An 18,919-nucleotide genomic window follows, 5' to 3' on the forward strand; every position below is an offset into this window, starting at 1 on the left:
GGTCTCGAGCTGTGCAGTAAAACCACATGCAGGGTTTAAGAGAAAAAAAATTCAAGAACCGCGTATAAAATCAGAAACCTTAATCAAGTGGAGGGAGGAAGACCCGAACTGACCATGGGCCGGAGTTGCGTCAGCCCAAAACATGAGATCGCTTCAGAAAAGGGTACACTGGAGAAAGAAAATGGGCAGTGCTCTTTTGTTCTTGATGGAATTACCGTGCATCTAATGCTCGGTTTTTTAGCTTCCTCAAGTCTGTTGGCTCAAGAATCGGGATTCCATCAACGCGTCGCGGCAGTTCACAAAAGGCTTGCAGTACAGTGAAGTGGTGCATCTGTAGGCTGTACTAGTCTGTAAACACGTTGACCTACTAACTTTCTGCCTTTCCATAAGAAAAACTCTATAAAAAATCAGATTAGCATCTGCAGTTCGGTGTAGTATCCCTATCATGCGTCATGGCACGATACGAAGAACTCTGCCTCCACCAGAGAAAACGCACCTCGTTCCTGGTCACCGAAGATCTTCGCTCCCGCAGTCGGCAGTTTCGTTATCGGCACGCCATGCGAGCGATGATGAACAGTAACCTTTGCGACGATCTCTGTGCAGGTAGGAGTGCACATGCAAGTTGAAATCAAGATTAGGAAAGAAAAATGACCGAAATAACGCAATCCGACCTTAGCTCAGTTGGTAGAGCGGAGGACTGTAGTATGTGCAGATGATCCTTAGGTCGCTGGTTCGAATCCGGCAGGTCGGAATTATTTTTTGTTTTTTCCAACGCCGAGTTACTTTTTGAAGTGCAATTCCTATGATATCCAGTGCTTCATTTTCATCCCTAAATTCGCATCGGATTTTGATTTCCATTCGTTGCCGAGAAGACGAGAAGGATAAAATCTAGAATTTTTCAAAGAAATAATAGGAGGAGGAAGGACACAACAGGACGGGCCGCTAGCATCAGCGGAGGAGGTTCCATGCCAACTTTTTCCGTAGCCCAGCTTGGACTCATGGCAGGCCCAATTTGATCTGCAACTTGAAACACACACGCTGCCGCCCGTACGAAGCCCAATCCACCTATCTCTCTTGTAAGGAGCTACCACGTGCTAGCGCTATCTTTTTTTTGAGAACAGTACCGCCTTTATTCATATATCAAGGTGACCGGAACAAACTCCATCAGGAGGAGATAACAAGCAAACATGACGACCTACTGAATTATAAACTGAACTCTTAGCCAAATTATGAGCTTCTCCGTTTGACTTCCTGCTCTCATGGACGACTTCCGCTTCCGCAAAACTTGCCACCTCTGCCTTTATCTCCCTAATAATGTGGCCATAGGGGCCCATTCTAGGGCCTTGCATACTTGTGACCACGTTCGCGCAATTGGTGGCAATCCGGACCTTTTGCAGCACAAGGTCTTTAGCAAGCGCCAATCCTTCTCGACAGGCCATAGCTTCTTCTATCTCTGGGGACGAAACACCTTCCATCACAAGCACCGACGCCCCCTGGAAAGGTCCTCCTTCGTCCCTTGCGATCGCTGCCATAGTCGCAATACACGAGTTCTTGGAAATCGCAGCATCTACATTCACCTTCATCATTCCCCGAGGAGGTGGAATCCAACGAGGAGCACTGTCTTGCACACCACCCCTCTCTGTCAGCAGTGTAGCCCCTTCCAGGTCCGCAAGGAACCTTTCTATAAAACTGTGAGTCGCGAGAGTGGGCTCTGAAATATGTCTTCATGTATAGCCTTGCGCCTTGCATACCAGATCGACCACATAGTGACCACTAGCCGCACGAAGTCCCCATGCCAGAGGGTTCCCATAGCTTCGTGCAGCCAGCCACGAGCATCATTATTCTGCGCCTGACTGATAAACTCCAATAACTCCTCTCCTTGCATTACCCACACACTCTTAGCCATATTACATTCCAACAAAGAGTGCCTCCATGAGTCCTGTCCACCACATATGCAACAGCTGCTGTTTTGCGCCATGTTTCTGTGGTGACGGACATCTCCAGTTGGCATAGACTGCTTCGCGAGCCTCCACAGGAAGACACGAACCTTAGATGGGACTTCAACATTCCACAGGTCCGTCCATTCCTTCTGCTCCGCCCTCACGTCCGACCGGCCAGCATTGTGCTCGATCCAGTCGTTTCTTCTTTCCCGGCTGTTATCTAACATCCGGTACGCCGATCTAACCGAGAACACCCCAGATTTCTCATAGTGCCATGCCCAGAAATCCTGCTGTCTCCGGGTGGTCAGTGGTATACTAATTATCTATTCCCAGTCCATCGGTATGAAATGCGCCTTCAGAGTCTGCACATTCCATGTCTTCAGTATTGGGTCAATCAGCTCGCATACCTTTCCTGGCGGCGTGGTGCTGATGCAACTCACCGGCCTCATCAACCCATCCCTCAGCAGCCAGTTCATGCCCCAGACATCTGTATCGTCGCCAGTCCCAATCCTACGTATCAGCCCTTGCTTGAGCACATCTTTGCCATCGACAATAGCTCGCCATATTCTGGACGGCGAGGAGCTGATTTCGGCGTTCAAGAAATCAGATTCAGGGAAGCAAACTGCTTTCAGGATTCGTGCGCTCAGAGAAGTTGGCTCTTCCAAAATTCGCTAGGCCTGTCGGGCAAGCAAAGCAAGATTGAAGAGCTCAATCTCTCTACCGAGTCCTCCCATGTGTTTTGGTTTCGTCATCTTTTCCCATGCAACCCAACACGTCTTCCTCTTACCCTCCTTGCTCCCCCACCAGAAGCCTCGGAGTAATTCGTCAATGTGCTGGCACAATCCTCGTGGCAACCTGAAACAAGACATAGAGAAGGTCGGCACAGCTTGCGCCATTGCTTGATCAGCACCTCTTTACCACCAGCCGGCAGAGTTTGTTCCATCCAGCCGTGAACCTTCTTCCACACCCTATCTTTTATGTACTTGAAAGCTCCAATGGTCGAAGAACCCACATCTGTGGGCATGCCCAGGTATTTTTCACTCAACGCTTCATTATGCACTCCCAGAGAGTTCATGATTTCCTCCCGGATATCTCCACTCACCCTTTGGCAAAATGTATAGATGATTTATCCATATTGATCCTCTGCCCGGAGGCCTGGCAATAAATATTTAGCACATCCATCACCTCATCCGCGCTCTCCCTATTTGCCTTGAAAAACAGCAGGCTGTCATCTGCGAACAAAAGGTGGCTAACCATCGGAGCCGATGCCGCCACACTGATTCCACTAAGGTTCGACGACTGAGTTCTAGATTTTAGGAGGCACGGGAGGCCCTCCGCTGTTAACAAGAACAAATAAGTTGAGATCGGATTCCCTGGCGGATCCGCCTTGATGGAGTAAAAGTGTCCAAACGGTCACCATTAAATAAAACCGAGAAAGAAACTGTAGTTACCAATCTCATAATCATATCCACCCATAAACGGTGGAAACCCAACCAACCGAAGCATAATAGCTTTTAAGTACTCCCGTTCCACTCGGTCATAAGCTTTCCTCATCTCCAGCTTAAGTGCACAAAATCTGCTCCCCCGAGCTCTTTTTCTTCTTCATGAAATGCATGTATTCATAAGCTGTAATAATATTATCTGTGATCAGCCGCCCTGGAACGAAGGCCGACTGCTCCTCTGAAATAATCTCCGGCAGCACAACTTTCAGCCTGTTCGCCATCACCTTAGATGCGATTTTATAAATAACATTACACAGACTTATAGGTCTAAACTGGCCTAGCTCCTCCAGCTTCTCCACTTTTGGTATTAGCACAATACAAGTGCTATAAATCACTGATGGATCATCCTCTCCTCTGAGGACCCGTAGGACTACTTCAGTTACCTCCTCACCACATAGCTCCCAATGGCGCTGGGAAAAATGCGCCGGCAGGCCATCCGGCCCCGGTGCCTTTGTTGGAAACATCTGAAATAAAGCCCTCTTAATTTCCTCTTGTTCAAAGGGCGCTATCAGATTCTCATTCATCTCCGCTGTCACATTTGCCGGGACCGTGTCGAGGACACGATCCATTCCAGATGTTCCTTCAGAATTATACAACGTCTTGTAAAATTCCGTCGCCATAACCCCCATCTCCTTCTCATTCTCCGTGAATTGACCATCTAGTTTTTTCAATCTGGAGATACGGTTCTTGTTCCTGCGCTGGCTTGCTCTAAGATGAAAGAATCGTGTATTCTTATCTCCTGCCGCCAGCCACATAATTGCTTCCACATGATTTCCTCCCGGTGGTTCAGCTCCATGATCCTCTCCACCACTTTGTGCTCAGCATGTGAAGGGCCACCGGCTCGTGTTGTGTCTGACCTGAGGCGGTCAAGTTCTTCATTTAACGATTTTAGTTCCCGACGGACATGCCCAAATGTGTGGATCCCCCACTCGCTCAGGCCGCCAGCGACCGACATCAATTTGTTATGCAACTCCCGCAGCGTATGTGCCTTCCCTGCTCGCTGCCAGGTCTGAGCCAACATAGCCATAAAATCATCGTGAGACTCCCACATCATTTCGTACCTGAACAGCTTCTTTTTATTTCTCCTTCCTCGTTCTCTCTGATCCCATCTGAGAAGAATGGGTTCATGGTAAGATGTGATACCCGCGCTAGCGGAAACCGTGAGCACCAATCAGCCGTGGCCAGCGCACGATCAAGTCGAACACGACAGAACGAACCGCCAGCTACTTTCTTTTCAAAGCTTCACTTCCGTCCCTCGTAACCAAGGTCATACAATCCACACACATCCACTACTTCACGGAAGCCTGCAATTTGAGCATAGCTCCGGTCTTGCACCCCCATGGGCTCATCACTGTGAAGGACTTCATTAAGATCACCTATACACACCCATGGAAGGTGCGACGATCCCTTGATAAATTTCAGCATGTCCCATGTTTTATGGCGCTCAGCAGTTTGCGCTTCTCCATAAACACATGTCAGTCTCCACGGCTCCCTCCCGTTCTCGGCAACAATTGCATCAATATGATACTGCGAATACGGTAAAATCTCCACTCTAGTATTATTATTCCAAAACAAGCCAAGTCCGCCACTGCGGCCGGAGCTACTAACAGCAAAAGATTGATCATAACCTAGAGTATTTTTCAACAACTCCACACGTGCTTTATGAACTTGAGTTTCTAGAACACAAAGTACAGTCGGGGCAAACTTCTTCGCAAGCTCGCGAAGCTCCCTAACCGTCGTGGCATTGCATAGACCACGACAGTTTCAACTAAGGCAACTCATTGTTCCGGGCGACGCTCCGACTTCGGAGCCCGCCAGATTATCAGCTTCCTCCCCCACCATATCCTTCTTGTATTTCTTCTTTTCCCTCGGCGAGATGTACCACGGTGGGGGTGGAGGTACCTCATGCTCGCCATCCTCGGTCTGAACATCCTACATATTCAGCTTCTTCTTTGCCTCCCGATCTCCCTCTGCCTGCGTCACCTCATTTATTGGCTTTGCAGCAAGATCATCCTTGCCGTTATTCAGATCCGCCTCCGTTCAAGATCTCTTGCATGCGCCTATGCTTGCGCTGTCCCTTATCAGCTTTCTTTGCCCTCCACATAGTGTCCCATGGGGGCTGCCCTCTTCCTTGTCGATCACCTCCACGTCCCAACCCTGTAGCTCGTCCGGCACGGTCGTTCCTCTGCCCGGGCCGTTCCTCAACACTCGAGTTATGCACTATAGGAGTCCCCGGGCGCCAAGTCGATTCATCCACGAGCATCCATTCTCCATACTGGAGTTCGTCTTCCGTGTACTCTCCAGTTCCACACTCCAAATAAACATGGCCCATCATTCCATAGTATGTACAATGCCGAGGTATCTTCTCAAACTTGATCTGGATCATGAAGCTCTCTTTCCCCTCAGGCTTCAACATGACAAACCTAACAAGTGGAGCATTAGCTTCTAGATTCACTCTCACTCTGTGAAAATCACCCTTCTGTGTTGGGATTGCTTTCATCTCCACTGTCACCTCCTCCCTGATCCTCCTAGCCCATTGTTTCGAAATTGCCTCCGTCCTATGGGGTACCTTATGGATCTGAACCCAGGGCGGCACCTTGTGAGGAAGAACCGTTGGTGTGGTTGTTGATCCATCAAACTCCTCAATCATCAAACCGCACCCTCGGAAAATCCAAGGTCCTCCTTCCATGATCTTCTTCCGGTCCCCAAGACAGAAGACCTGGATCACAAACAAATTCTTGCCTATTGGACGGAACGTAAAATCTCGAGCCAAATTCCATGCAGATCGCATGGTGTTCATCAGTGAGGACTCACTAAATTCCTTCACTGTTAGAAGTTTCGCTGCCGCCATCCACTTAATCACCGATAGACTCCCGCTATCCTCCTTCGTCAAGTGCACTCCCTCTCTCTCCACCTCGCTCAGATGGAGGTTTTGCAGCAGATCCTCCACCTCCACATCCTTCTTCCCTGCTCCCGAGTGCAAAGATTCTGCCACCATGGTTCACCAGCGTCCTCCCCTCGCAGATTGAGCTAGACGCTCTGCCAAGACTGGCGGTTGAGTTAGATCAATCCTTGGATCAGCCCGAGAAGAGGCAGCCCAATCAAACACGAGGAAGGGCACGGTGTCGGTGGAACAACCTTCGGCAAAGATGATCGCCGCCGAAGTCGCCTGAACCCTCGAAACCTAGGGGAAAACTGTCGGAGGAATTCTCCAGCCGGGTGGCGGAAAGCACCCGCCTAATCCTAGTTAAGGATGGGTTTGGAGGAGACTTAGGAGCGCTCGATCGGCGAACAGATGAACGCAGGAAGGCCACAGAGATTTAGAGTGGTTCGGGCCGCCGAAGCGTAACACCCTACGTCCACTTTGGTGTTGTTTTGCTTGAAGAAGCCTGGATGAAGCCTAGCATACAACTTGTGCTTATGCAACCTGGACCTTAGAACGTCTAGCGTGAGTGTTTTTTTATCCCGTGTTCTAACGAGTGCATTCTCCCTTTTATAGTCTAAGGGAGATGCTTACACTGAGCGGGACCCCGACATGTGGGTCCGGCCAACAGGAGCTTGTTCTACGAGAGATATGGAGGTCATCTCCTCGAGCTCCTCTCCGTAGTCCTCTCGATCGGGGAGTTGATGTGCGTATCCATAGTCAGGATACGGCCGTGTACAGCCTTGTCTTGTACAGTGTTCGGTGTCAGCGTTGCCCAACAGTGAAGCCGTGCTGTCACTATTGGGATCGAACCTCCAGTCAGGGGGCGAGCCAGCGCTGACTCGTGCCATGCGCACTGTTACAGCGCAAGCCTTAGCACGCCTATTACAGACCATCATCACACGCGCAGCGCCGTGACGGGACTGCACACAGTCCGCGCACTGTGCGCGGTGATACGACGTGCCGCCTTCAGATCAGGCGGGCTTACCGTGGTGTCAGCTTACCTGCCCCGTGTGTCAGTGGCAGGCCGCACATTTTGACCTTGGCGCGCTCAACTCACCTACCGCATTGAATGCTGGTAGGTGGAGAGGCGACCCGTAAGGGGCCTCCGGCCGCAGGCACGCGGCGGGGTCAGCCCCGCTCCTCCCGCCGGGCAGCACATGGCGGCACCGGACCCCTTCCCGGGGGAAAGAGGGGTCCGGGGCCCCCGTGGCCGGCCGGAGCGGGCTGACCTGTGATGGTCTGGCCATCACACGTGGCGGCCCCGGACCTCCCAGGGGAGGCCGGGTCCGCAGGGGTTACCCGAGAGCTCTCCCGCCCACGTGGGTGTGCAAAGGCCCCGGACCTCACGGAGCTCGGGGAGGGTCCGGAGACCGTGGTCCCAGCAGTCAGGCCCGGAGGCCGTATGCCACGTGGCCCAGAGGCGAGGGGGAGCGTGGATTATGAGAAGTACCAGGGCCTGGACACCCTAGCAGGAGGTACCCCTATCTGCATGTACCGACAAAAACCTTCTCACAGAACGACGTGCTAGCGCTAATGTTAAGGGTTACGCGCGTGGGTGCGATTTGATTCATCGCACAAGGCCCAGCTACGGCCCACCGCCGCTGCTCGCTGCGCCGTCCGGGCTGCCGAGGTTAGGGTTCCGGGGGAGTGGACGCCGGCGAGGGGTGGGAGGTGGGGGAGCGGCCGGCCGGAGGTCGCCGCCGATCGGTATGGTGTTCGAGGCGGCGGTTTTAAGGTTTCGGATTTCCGGGGATGGGGCCGGCTTTCATGGCCAGCGGTGATGGAGGGGAGGTTGGGGGCGGCGGCGGAGGCGAGGCGGCGCGGGAGCGCCACCAGTCGGCCGGGGCTGGACCCCTGGTGGACAGTGGGTGGCGGTGGAGGTAAGAAGAAAGCCGGGCTCGAAGACAAACGGCACAACGGTGGGTGGGTAGGCAGCGTGGCGGCAGCAGCTGCCGGCCGGGGTTGTGGATGAGGGGGTGGAGGAGAGGGCGGAGGTGGGCTGTGCTAGAAGAAGAGGAGACAGGGGGAGGCAGGGGGCAGCGCGCTTCTGCGATGAATTGGATCGCAGTAACGCGTGTTGCCCCTAATAGCCCCCCTTGCTAGTCCCCCCTGCGGCTGCCGCTCCATCTTCCACAGCGCCGCGGCGATCGCCTGCCGCTCTCTGGTTTTCTTGTAAGGGGAGTGTGATCGATCCTTTTCATGTTGCATTCTTCCCCGGCGAATCCTCCGTCCAGCCCGCCTTCGAGAATCTTCGCCCTGCTCTCCCGGCGATCGCTACTACCCCGTGCTCCTTTGGTGGGTCGGATGGCGCGGAACGGGGAGAATTGGTCCTTGGAGGACCTAGATTTCGAGGCGCTAGAGCGCATCTTGCCGGTTGTCCATCTGCCCCCGTCAATGCCTGATCTGCCTTCCCCCATTGTCTTGGTTGGCGTCGCCGCTGAATTCGAATTGCTTCTCTCTCTGTTTTTTTTTGGCATGTTTCCCTATCCGTGTCATAATTTATCCCACATAGACTGGCCTCCATCTTACTGTCCCAGCATCACCAGCCAAGGGCGAGGAAGAGGTGGCTTGGAAGGCCATCCTTGGAACTCCTCTGTACAGTTGGATGAATGCGGACTTCGCAGAATCCAACAGAGCTATCCTTGGCAAGCCTCCCTGATTCTTTTCCTTCAGGTTTTAGAACGCGATTGCAGTTTCCACACTCAGCAGTTCTCTCCATCAAGCCCATCCCCTAAACAACTTCAGGTGCTTTCCTTATCCTAAAAAGAAAAGCGGAATTGCTGTGTGGACTTTAAGCATCTAATTGACTAGTTGAGAGAATAAGATATCAAGCCATCAACGTTTCGTTGTCATTTCTTTTTATCTACCGGCTGTTATTTAAGATTCTGTTTTTCTGTTTCCAGAATTTCTTATGGAGGAGGATGCTAAATGCAAAAGGTATAACGATGACTGCTGCAATAAAACGGAAGAGGTGAATGCAGCATTTGATGACAAGATAAATATGATCATGTCGACGTCAGACGGCCCCGTTCTCCTACTCCTAGCTGCTTCTGTTTTGGTACAAGAATGACCAAATGAGCAACACACCAGTCCCAGTAATACACTAGCTTTCTTTTTTTTTTCCTTTACAAACTGTTTCTAAACTAATTCCAGCTCGTGGTTTATCTTTCTAAACGCACCAGTCACAAGAATTGCTAAACTGGTGTATCAATCATAAACCCTATCATAATCATAAAGTGAAGCCACGAATCTACGGTGCACTTGGCCCAGTAGATATGCAGTTCATGAATATCAGTTATGGTGTGGAGGCAGCTATGTGATGTTAAGGTCAATCTGCTCCTAATCTGAAGGCGGTGACTGCGTTTACAAGCCGGCAACGTAATGCGGTTCTGCAGTTAAAACACAACACGATTTGCAGTATCTGTGCTTCTGCTACGATCAGCAGAGCTTCAGTGGCATGCAGTACATAGTCTGTCTGAAACTCTGAACTCTTGGCCCCCAGACAAACACACTGAATAACGTCACTTAGGACGTAACTTATAAGATGCTGGAGATCATGGTGAAAAAGTAAAGAAACCATGACAAGACGGAAAACTAATCAGTCATGCTAACTCTGTAACTCACTTGTTTACTCATATATTCTATCAGCACGATGCACCAAAACTTTAAACTTATGGCCCTCGCTCATGGCTGAAGGTCCTACTTGCAGCAACTTTTGCATAGTTTACTGTTAGCTTTGCATGCACCAGCTACAGAAGTTTGTCGTCTGGAAAGTCTTGTGACCGCCGCCTGTTGCTTACATGAACACTCCTCATGGTCGCCATGCACCATTTTTTTACTCCCCCGGCTGAGGACTTCCCGTGCCGATCTGCCTGCCCGTCTAATGCTTTGCCGCGTGATTGCACAGTGTAAAGCGTCATTGCTAAACAGGGCGTTCGCTTGTCTCTTCTGCAAACACAAAGTGGCCGCTCCAGCCGGATTCCCTTGCGCATGTGAGCTGAGGCCGAGCTGATGGCGCCGTTGGCCAGGGGATTCGGTCACTGCAAGCCTCTAAAACGCAACAGCTGTATATAGCAATTTTTATTATTTTTTGAAATTGAACAGCTATATAAATCTTATGGCGCCTAATCGTTGCTTATAATGCTCCAAGCTCCATCTACCCCCTCCTACTGTGCGTGCTCATCTCCAGTTCATTCTTTCCAGACCAAAAACCCTGCAGCGTTAGTCCATTGTGGTAGGAGAGACCTGTCAGAGAAGCAACATACGCGTTCCACACAGGCTTGCAACGCAACGCAAAGCGAAAAGGCATGTTGAGTTTGTTGTAGCGGTGGCAGCAGTTATTAGGTTTGTGCTTTGTGTCCTCACTGTTGTTGTGGGGGCATGCAGCAGCTAGTTACTGCTTTGCTTGACTTTCTACAAGTGCAGAGACGCTAGCCTTTCCAAGCTACATTCAGAAAGCAAAGGAGCAGCCTGTAGCTCTGTTCAGGCCCAAGTTTGTCAAAGGAAGCAACTAAAGCGCGATGACCTCTCCTTTCTTCACAGTCTGATGGGCTCCTGGAAACTGGAACCCTAGTGGAGAAACCGGTCGAGAAGTGAACGGTGAGAACATAGACCCGCACGTCAGAGACGGCATGTCAATGCCAGTGCATGTGGTGATCGCTCGCCTCGCACGCGGCCTGTGGCCCTGCGGGGTTGGCGAGAGCAGTTGAATGCGCATTTACTCCATCCCCCCGCGCCACTGCACGAGCATTCAGAGTGTGTGTCCCAATCTTGGATGCAAACCGCAGCTGCGCGCTTCATGAGGAAGATGACGGCTGATGGCTGGCTAGAGACGGACTAGCGGAGAGCGGATGGGATTGGGGTTGGGGGGGGGGGGGGGTGCGGCTGCACCGCCCTGCACTGAACCACGCTGCGCTGCAGCCTGCAGCACGGGGCGAGAGGGAGAGAGGCGGAGACGCCCACAGTGCCTGGCGACGCAACAAAACCATAAATGAGAGAGGCCACAGGCTAACAGGCATCTCTTCTCCCTGCGCGCATGCACTGAATCGATCATACACCTCCGCCCCCCGTACGTCCTCTACCGCCTGCAGGCCGATCGGGCAAGAGGAAAGGGTAAAACAGTAAATCAGTCGAGGGTAATTAGCACGAGCATGCAGGTTTTACTCACCGATTAGGGAATGGTAACCGGTGATGCCACCCTGTTGATTCCGCGTCTCCTGGTAATTACCTGCCTGCAGTAATAAAACTACTGCCTCGGTGTTCTCTCCCCTTTCCCTCTTCTGTTCATAGCGGGTGATGAGATCACCCCCTGATGCAGGCAGGCAGTGACGGGGGGTAAAGACGAAGGAATCGTGAAACTACATATGGTAAGCTGCAAATGATTACCGGAGCCGATGGAACAGCCAGGCGAGGACATGGAATGCTACAGGCTACAGCTGCATGCGCGGCGGTGGAGTGCCGGGCAGGCGCAACAGTGGCGATGCTTGCATTTGCATATATTGCAACATGTACTGGCATGTAGCATGCGCGCCTCTTACGTGCACGCTAAGCTCGCAATAATTGTGTGAGGGTGTCGAGGTTTTTCGGTTGGTTGGGACCCAAACGATGCATCAAGAAGGGCGTTATGGGCACGTAATGAACCCTTTTCAAGTTTTCATTCATGAGCTAGGAGCGGAGACGGTTCGAAACCAGCAATGGCAGTAGTACCTTTCCTTGGTCAATTTAGAGCGAAGTTAGATGGAAGTAGTTGAACAAAAAGAGTCGCCTGATATGAGCCTGCACGAGGTGCTTTGTTACGGTATTATACTAGCAGTTGTTGCTTTGGCTGGGAATGGGAAGCACAATGATTAGCAGCACCGTACCTGCCTACTACGACCAATTGAGGCATTATTCCCCTTTTCGTTTGTATTTTTTTCCCTGAACTGAATACTAGCTACCGTCCACGGAATTATTCTCCTCTTTTGTCGCTCGTATACAGTTTAGAATTGTTCTTTACCCTTTTCCTGAAGGGTGAGATCAAGGGAAAAGTGCATTAAGAGAGTGTGACTGGACTCCGGTAACTTTGCAATATGAGAGTATGACTGAAACTCTGAATAGTTTGCAGACACTTTCAGAGTTTTCAGTGTACACTTGTTTATGGAAATGTCATGAACAAATCAATTTTATGGAAGTTGAAGTAATTTCGTTTTGATCAGTCTCTGGAACCACTCAGGGCCTGTTTGTTTGGGCTTATAGATTATACTATCCAGCTTATTTGGTAGCTTATATAATCTAGCTTATTTTTTCTGGATTAAATAAGCTGAGTCTTGCTGTTTGTTTGCGTAGCTTATTTGGGCCCAGCTTATTTATCCTAGACATGTAAAGATAACAATGCCCTTAGGTACTAGACTTATTCATTTGCTTACTATTTTCACAACATTAGCAGTTTTAAATCACCACCACGCGAGGGGAGGGGAGGAGGGAGCGAGCCAGAGAGAGGGGCGCGTGGGGAGCCAGCCAGGGAGAGGGGCGCGTGGGGAGGGGAGGAGGGAGTGGGCTGGTGGGATCCAATGGCAATTGCGGGTAATTTGCTCCTCTTTGCCATGGGTAGTGGGTCTTTTGGTAGAAATAAGTTGAAATAAGCTCCACTTGACTAGCTTATGAGATTATGGTGTTTTTGACTCTAAATTATATAATCTGAGCAAATAAGCTGCCTGTTTGTTTCCTTTACAGATTATTTAAGTTGGTTTGTATAATCTAAGCTCAAACAAACAGGCCCTCAGCCTAGCTGTCGATTGGAGAGGAGGCATGGCTATAGCCGGAGCGGGTAGAATCCATCCACCATTGAATACACGATCGTTGGCGCATCCGCATCACAAGGTTCATCAAGACGACGGGAGCAGACGTCCCCTCTTTTCCCTCGCTTGATTCGACCAGACGCTGGTCGCAACATGATGCCATCTTTTTTCTTGAAAAGACAAAATTCAAACCCTTTTCTTCGTTTCGATGTCCAGCCCATTTCTACCAAGCTAACTTTTTTTCTACCAAGCTAATTAGTTGAAGCAACTGGATAGCTGTCGCAGTACATGGCAGCGTCCATAAAACAAGCTGCATCTTCTGTCTTGCTTGCCGCGTGCATGGCCGTCAGCACATTACTACTTTTTTGAACGATTAGCACATTACTGCTTCGAACACAGTCTGAATTTTCTATATAAACAAATGTACGCTCAATAATGGAAGCCGAGTCAAGAATTTCTGCCCATATAGGACTCGAGGACGACAGCGCACTTGCGGAATGCCCTAGAATTTCAAGGTCGTGCGTGGGAACCTTAAATTTGTCCGGCAAGGAGGAGCACGCCTGGCCGGTGCACGAGCGAGCGAGCACTGGTGGCCGTGGGCTACACCGCTACAGCCTACAGGCTTAGGCGTGTGCACCCGGCCGACAGGGGCACGGTGCCACGGGCCTCGTGCGACAGGAGCGGAGAGGAGAGGAATCCACACTTGTCCTACTGGCACCCGCGCCATGCAAATCAACGACCCGCGCCGCGCCGCCCGTCTCCGTCCCCGTCCCTGCAGACACTTTCACATGCGCGCTAGCCGTGACTAGTGACTAGGTTGGTAGGTGGTGAACAAGGTCTGAACAAAACGAAACCAAGGGGGGGAAGATACAAATCTCTAGCTGGTAGCTACAAGAAATGTTAAACAACAGTGCTAGTGCTATCTAAAATGTCCTGAACGAAGCTGTGCAATTTGTTTTCCAGGTGTTCAGACTCCATGTTCTGCGAGTAGGTCGAGTCGGTCTTGCGTTTAGTGTGATAGCAGCAAGCAGGACTGCTGCTTTACGGGAAGAAACCGTGAGCATTGGCCGCACGTTGCGTCGCCGGCGTCGCGTCGCCGGAGGTGCCAACTCTCCACGGACAGAGGCATCGACTGTTGGGACACAGTGCTCGCCACGCAACGAAACGGCTGAAATGGCAATCCGGCGGATGCCAAGGCATTGGTTGGCCGGCCCATTGCACGTTGACGTGACCTTGCCCGGTGTCTTTCAGAGTCGCAGGATTATTTTGTTTTGTTATTGTTAACTCCCGTGTACTCGCAGATCCTAATGACCGGCACTTCCAGCAGGGGCGATGTGCCAGGTTTTACTAGCATCAATAATCTACCAAACGCTATCGCCTACCCCCAACAATTTCTTCAGCTTGGCCTCAGAGTCATGCTGAACCGTCGAATCAGGGATGAAATCAGCGGATGGATGGACAGAAAACGACTTCGGCAAGCATCTTTTCATCTGTGATGAAGTCAACATGGTGTACACCTTTTTGATTCTTCTCGTTTTTATCTCCGATTAAATCCATTCTCGCCATTACATTCCTTCTGAATTAGTAATTACCACATCACATTTTTTACTGTGCTTATTATCTGCTCGTAAATTCTCTTTCTGAATTTCCGTGGAAACAAAAAAAAAGACAGCACGGGCAAGATAAAGAAATTCCACATGCCGTGCAATATCGGCAGGGGGACAGCTGCATCCACAGTGCGCCGCGCGGCCCTCGTTTTTTCTCCTTCTCGAGAACACACGCACACACGGAAGCTAGCTCCCAGCCTTCTTCAGTCTCCACCTTGTACCGACCATTCTCCCTTGCAGTGTCGCTCGCCCTCTCTCTCGATTCTCTCTCCAGTCCGGCCGCGGCAGTGCCCCCCCCCCCCCCCCTCCCATCAGGTGTTGCCTCCTGCAGATCCAAATTGGAATTTGGGCCTTCGTCTCCACATCACCAATCCGGTAAATACGGGCAATAAACCGCTTCCCCCCCCCCCCCCCCGGATCCTGACGCTGTTTCTTGTTTCTTGCTGTTTTCTCCCGCAAATTATTATGGCAAGGGAAAGATTATATTCTTCTTCCCCTTTTGCTTTGCCGAGCCCAAAAGGCTGAAGCTTTTGCGTTCTTCCCCACAAATATCTGGAGCCATGCCTTTTGTTTTGCTTGGCCATGGGGTGAAATAGTATGTGGGATGGCCACCAATTGGCATGCTGCCCTTTTTTCATCCCTGCAGCTGCAAGAGGCCTTCTTTTTAGATCTGTGCCTTCCTCTTCCTGGTACGCTGTGATTGGAATCAGGTTTAGTGTTTAATGAAGCTCTTTTTCTTGCCAACTTTTGGATGACGCTTACATCTTATCGCCCCTCGCTTGCTTCTTGGATAGGCTGCCTTCTTTGGGTTTGCTCACAGCACACACAAGCCATTTTACTGCTTGGAGGCTGCCACTTTTAGTATCCCTGGCTCTTGAGTGATCTCCAAGGTAAGCAGCCCCCACTCCCTAGGAAGAAATGGAAATAAAAAAGGAAGTTTTGGTTCTTTGTTGGAGCAAGGAATTAAGTCCTCTGCACTCCTCCATGATTTCCCAAGTTCTGATAGAAAATATATGAGATTGCCGGATAAAAGAAAATCGTCTTTCCATGTATCTGATCTTTCAAATTGTTTGGTTCTCTCTGGTTGGCTCAGTCTGCTTGCAAGATCTGTATTCAGTTGACTTGGTTCTTCTCAGTTTCTTCTTTGATGGGAGATGGCGTACGAAATGAAGTAGTATTGCCAGCTCTGTTCCCCCACTTCCATTTTTAATCTGAGCTGCGGCAGTTCCTCTTGGTAGTTGAGGCATTCATTCTTCAATCATAATGGCATAGCTTGTAAGGCCGGTCCTTTCACTCGCTGCAGGGGAGGGGGAGGGGACTGATGGGGGAATGCGAGGACGCGGAGGAGTACAGGTGCTGGGAGGAGCTTCTGCCGGACGCGCTGGGCCTCATCTTCCGCAACCTGCCGCTCCAGGAGGTGCTCACCGTCCTGCCGCGGGTTTGCAAGTCCTGGGGCCGGGTAGTCGCCGGCCCCTACTGCTGGCAGGAGATCGACATCGAGGAGTGGAGCCAGCAGCAGAGCAAGCCGGAGCAGATCGGCCGCATGGTCGAGCTGCTCGTCGGCCGCAGCGGCGGCTCGTGCCGCCGCATCAGCGTCTCCGGGCTGCCCTGCGACCCGCTCCTCTCGTTCATAGGAGACCAGTAAGTGTGAATTCTGGCGATGCTCTCTGCTCTTTTCTGTTTCCATTTTCTCATATTCCCGTGGGTAGTGAACATCTCTGCAAAATTATTGTGAAATTACTGCTTTCCCCAACGTGCCATTTAGATTAGAAATCCATGCTCTTCGTAATGCATCCCGAATTTTAGACTGTACACTTGAGATGGATTCAGAAGGTATCTCCATCAGAGTTCAGACTGTCAGTTATTTCTGCAGCGTGAGCTGTGAGCCTGAGGGGACGCTTGATTGCAGAGAACAGGCAGGTCACTCTGTCAAATTTAAATTTCTGATTTGCAATTCAGGTCTTATTTATAATTCTAGGCTGTGGCTTGATCAATCTAGTTGATTACTACGTAGGGCTAGTACTCAAACTTTGCCATTTGAAATGAAGGAGCAAATAAACTGTTTTCAAGTTCAAACCACTTTCTTCAGTTCACTGCATGGATGGGTTTTGTGCATGAAAATGTAGATACAGAGCTTGCAGCACTTGATATGTATTGTTCTGAAATGCCTGCACGGCGAACTAGGATTAGATCTGTTGTTCTGAATTGAGCTAAAATGTTGATGGGCAATACACATTATTGGATTCTCAAGTACAAACACAAGTACTGGCATGCACATGCGTACAGTCATACACTGAAGCTCTCACAATTGCACGTCCTATTGCCTGCCTACTGTGTTGGTCACAAGCTTGGGTTCATCAGTTGGTCCACATACTGTAACTGTCATACTAGTTTTCATCAGAGTTACACTGACCCTGCTTGCATTTTCCTCAAATCCTTTCGTTCACCAGCGCACGAGCTCTTCGCGCCCTGGAGATTCCACGGAGTGAGATCAGCGACTCGATCGTGGAAACCGTGGCTCCCCGGCTATCCAACGTCACTTTCCTGGACATCAGCAGCTGCACCAAGATCGGGGCTCGCGCCCTGGAGGCCTTCGGCAAGCACTGCAAGTCCCTGGTCGGGCTCCGGCGGGTGATGCACCCGATCGACCTGGTGGACAAGGAGTGCCAGCACGACGAGGCCCACGCCATCGCGTGCAGCATGCCCAAGCTTCGGCACCTGGAGATGGGGTACATGCTGATCACGACGGAGGCGGTGGCGGAGATCCTGGGGCAGTGCCGCGAGCTCAAGTTCCTGGACCTGCGCGGGTGCTGGGCCGTGGACGACAAGTTCCTGCGGGAGCGCCACCCGGGGCTGCGCGTGCTGGGCCCGCGCGTGGAGGACTGCTACGAGAACAGCTACTGGGAGGAGTGCTCCGACTACTCGGACGACGACTCGTCCATCTACTCGTGGGAGTTCATGGACGATGCCGACGGCTACTACACCGTCGGCAGCGACGACGAGGCCATCTGGGACGACGGCCAGGGCCTCGAGAACCTCGAGGTCAGGTTCTACGGCGGCGGATTCAGCGAGAGCTTCGCCGGCTTCGACTGGCCACCGTCGCCGTGAGATGATTGCAGCAGTTAGATCTTGCTTGCTTCTACTCCGTGTGCGCGTGTGCGTGTGTTGTTCCTGAGCTTGCAGATATGTTGCAGTACCGAGTCTGCGACATCACTACTCCCTCTCCCTCTCCCTCTCCCTCTCCCTAGCTTGCAGATATGTTAAGTGGACTGCTAATAGTACAATCTGGATGTAAACTCTGGTGTTTACATGAAGCAAATCAACATGCACCGGTGGCGGTGAGATTTCACCGTGCCATTCTAGAGAAAAACACAAACAACTCTGTCTCATGATGATCCTGTATTGTATCTCCTGGGTCAATCCATGTGATGTGAGCCAGTACACCACGATTGCAAAAGATGTAAAGATTGCGTGGCCTCTGCAATTGGACAAGATCGATGTGCAGTAGCAGTGCCGCAGTCGTGGCCCGCCGCGCAAGCGACGCAGCAGCGGGGAAGAGTTTCAGAGATGCCGCAGCACATGCCATGCCAATGCAGTGGCAGCGGCAGGCCAGGCCCCCGGGCACACGCAAGCAGCTAAAAGCTACTCCGCTTTTAGGCCGGGCCGGAGCCGGACCACGGCGCCTGGCCGCCTGATTGATCCCAAAGATTTTGCCCCGAAACCATGTGAGGAAGCGGGATCTTTCCTCAGGATCGCTGGGGGTGGGCGCCCTGCCAAGCCGATTGTCTCTTGCGAGGCAAGTTAGCCCCGGCCTCTCGCCGCGCCTGCGAGCCTCTTGGCGCTGCGCGCTAGATTCTGACGGGGTTTTCCCAATTCCCATGCGAGCAGGAGGCAGGTGCGGCCTATTTTATCTGCCCTACTTGAGGTATGGTCAGGTCTGAACGGATGGATGGATGCCTCTGGCAAAGATGTTGTGACGCGTTCTGGGCGCGATCTGTACTAGCACTAATCTTGGGAGAGATCACTGGGCCAGGATTTGCCTGCTTGACATCACGCTGCTGCTGCTATGCATGTGTCGTGTGCCGAGGACCAAGTGTATCAGCAATGATTCTTCTGCATTTTGGATATAGTGCGCTGTGTTTTTTTTCTTGCCCTTGACATTGTTACT

The 18,919-nt window shown here is 51.4% G+C and overlaps 1 protein-coding gene and 1 non-coding gene across 2 annotated transcripts; both read left to right on the forward strand.

The window, feature by feature from the left end:
- Positions 1 to 666: 666 nt before the first annotated feature.
- Positions 667 to 751, forward strand: TRNAY-GUA. Its single transcript is given in 2 exon segments — positions 667 to 703; positions 716 to 751. It is a non-coding gene; the product is annotated as a tRNA-Tyr (tRNA).
- A 14,401-nt stretch (positions 752 to 15,152) lies between these two features.
- Positions 15,153 to 18,127, forward strand: LOC112874366 (F-box protein FBW2-like). Its single transcript, XM_025937654.1, has 4 exons — positions 15,153 to 15,440; positions 15,546 to 15,641; positions 16,055 to 16,392; positions 17,202 to 18,127. Exons 3-4 carry the CDS (start codon positions 16,073 to 16,075, stop codon positions 17,857 to 17,859), a joined length of 978 nt encoding a protein of 325 aa, XP_025793439.1. The 5' UTR covers positions 15,153 to 15,440; positions 15,546 to 15,641; positions 16,055 to 16,072; the 3' UTR covers positions 17,860 to 18,127.
- Positions 18,128 to 18,919: the final 792 nt, after the last annotated feature.

Source organism: Panicum hallii, chromosome 1 (genome assembly GCF_002211085.1).
Source record: "Panicum hallii strain FIL2 chromosome 1, PHallii_v3.1, whole genome shotgun sequence".
Lineage (NCBI taxonomy): Eukaryota > Viridiplantae > Streptophyta > Magnoliopsida > Poales > Poaceae > Panicum > Panicum hallii.

Bases quoted from the DNA above. Each gene is read 5' to 3' on its own strand.
- LOC112874366 (XM_025937654.1), top strand. From the start codon at position 16,073: ATGGGGGAATGCGAGGACGCGGAGGAGTACAGGTGCTGGGAGGAGCTT. The intron at 16,393-17,201 runs GTAAGTGTGAAT...TTCGTTCACCAG, and splicing joins CTCTCGTTCATAGGAGACCA to CGCACGAGCTCTTCGCGCCC.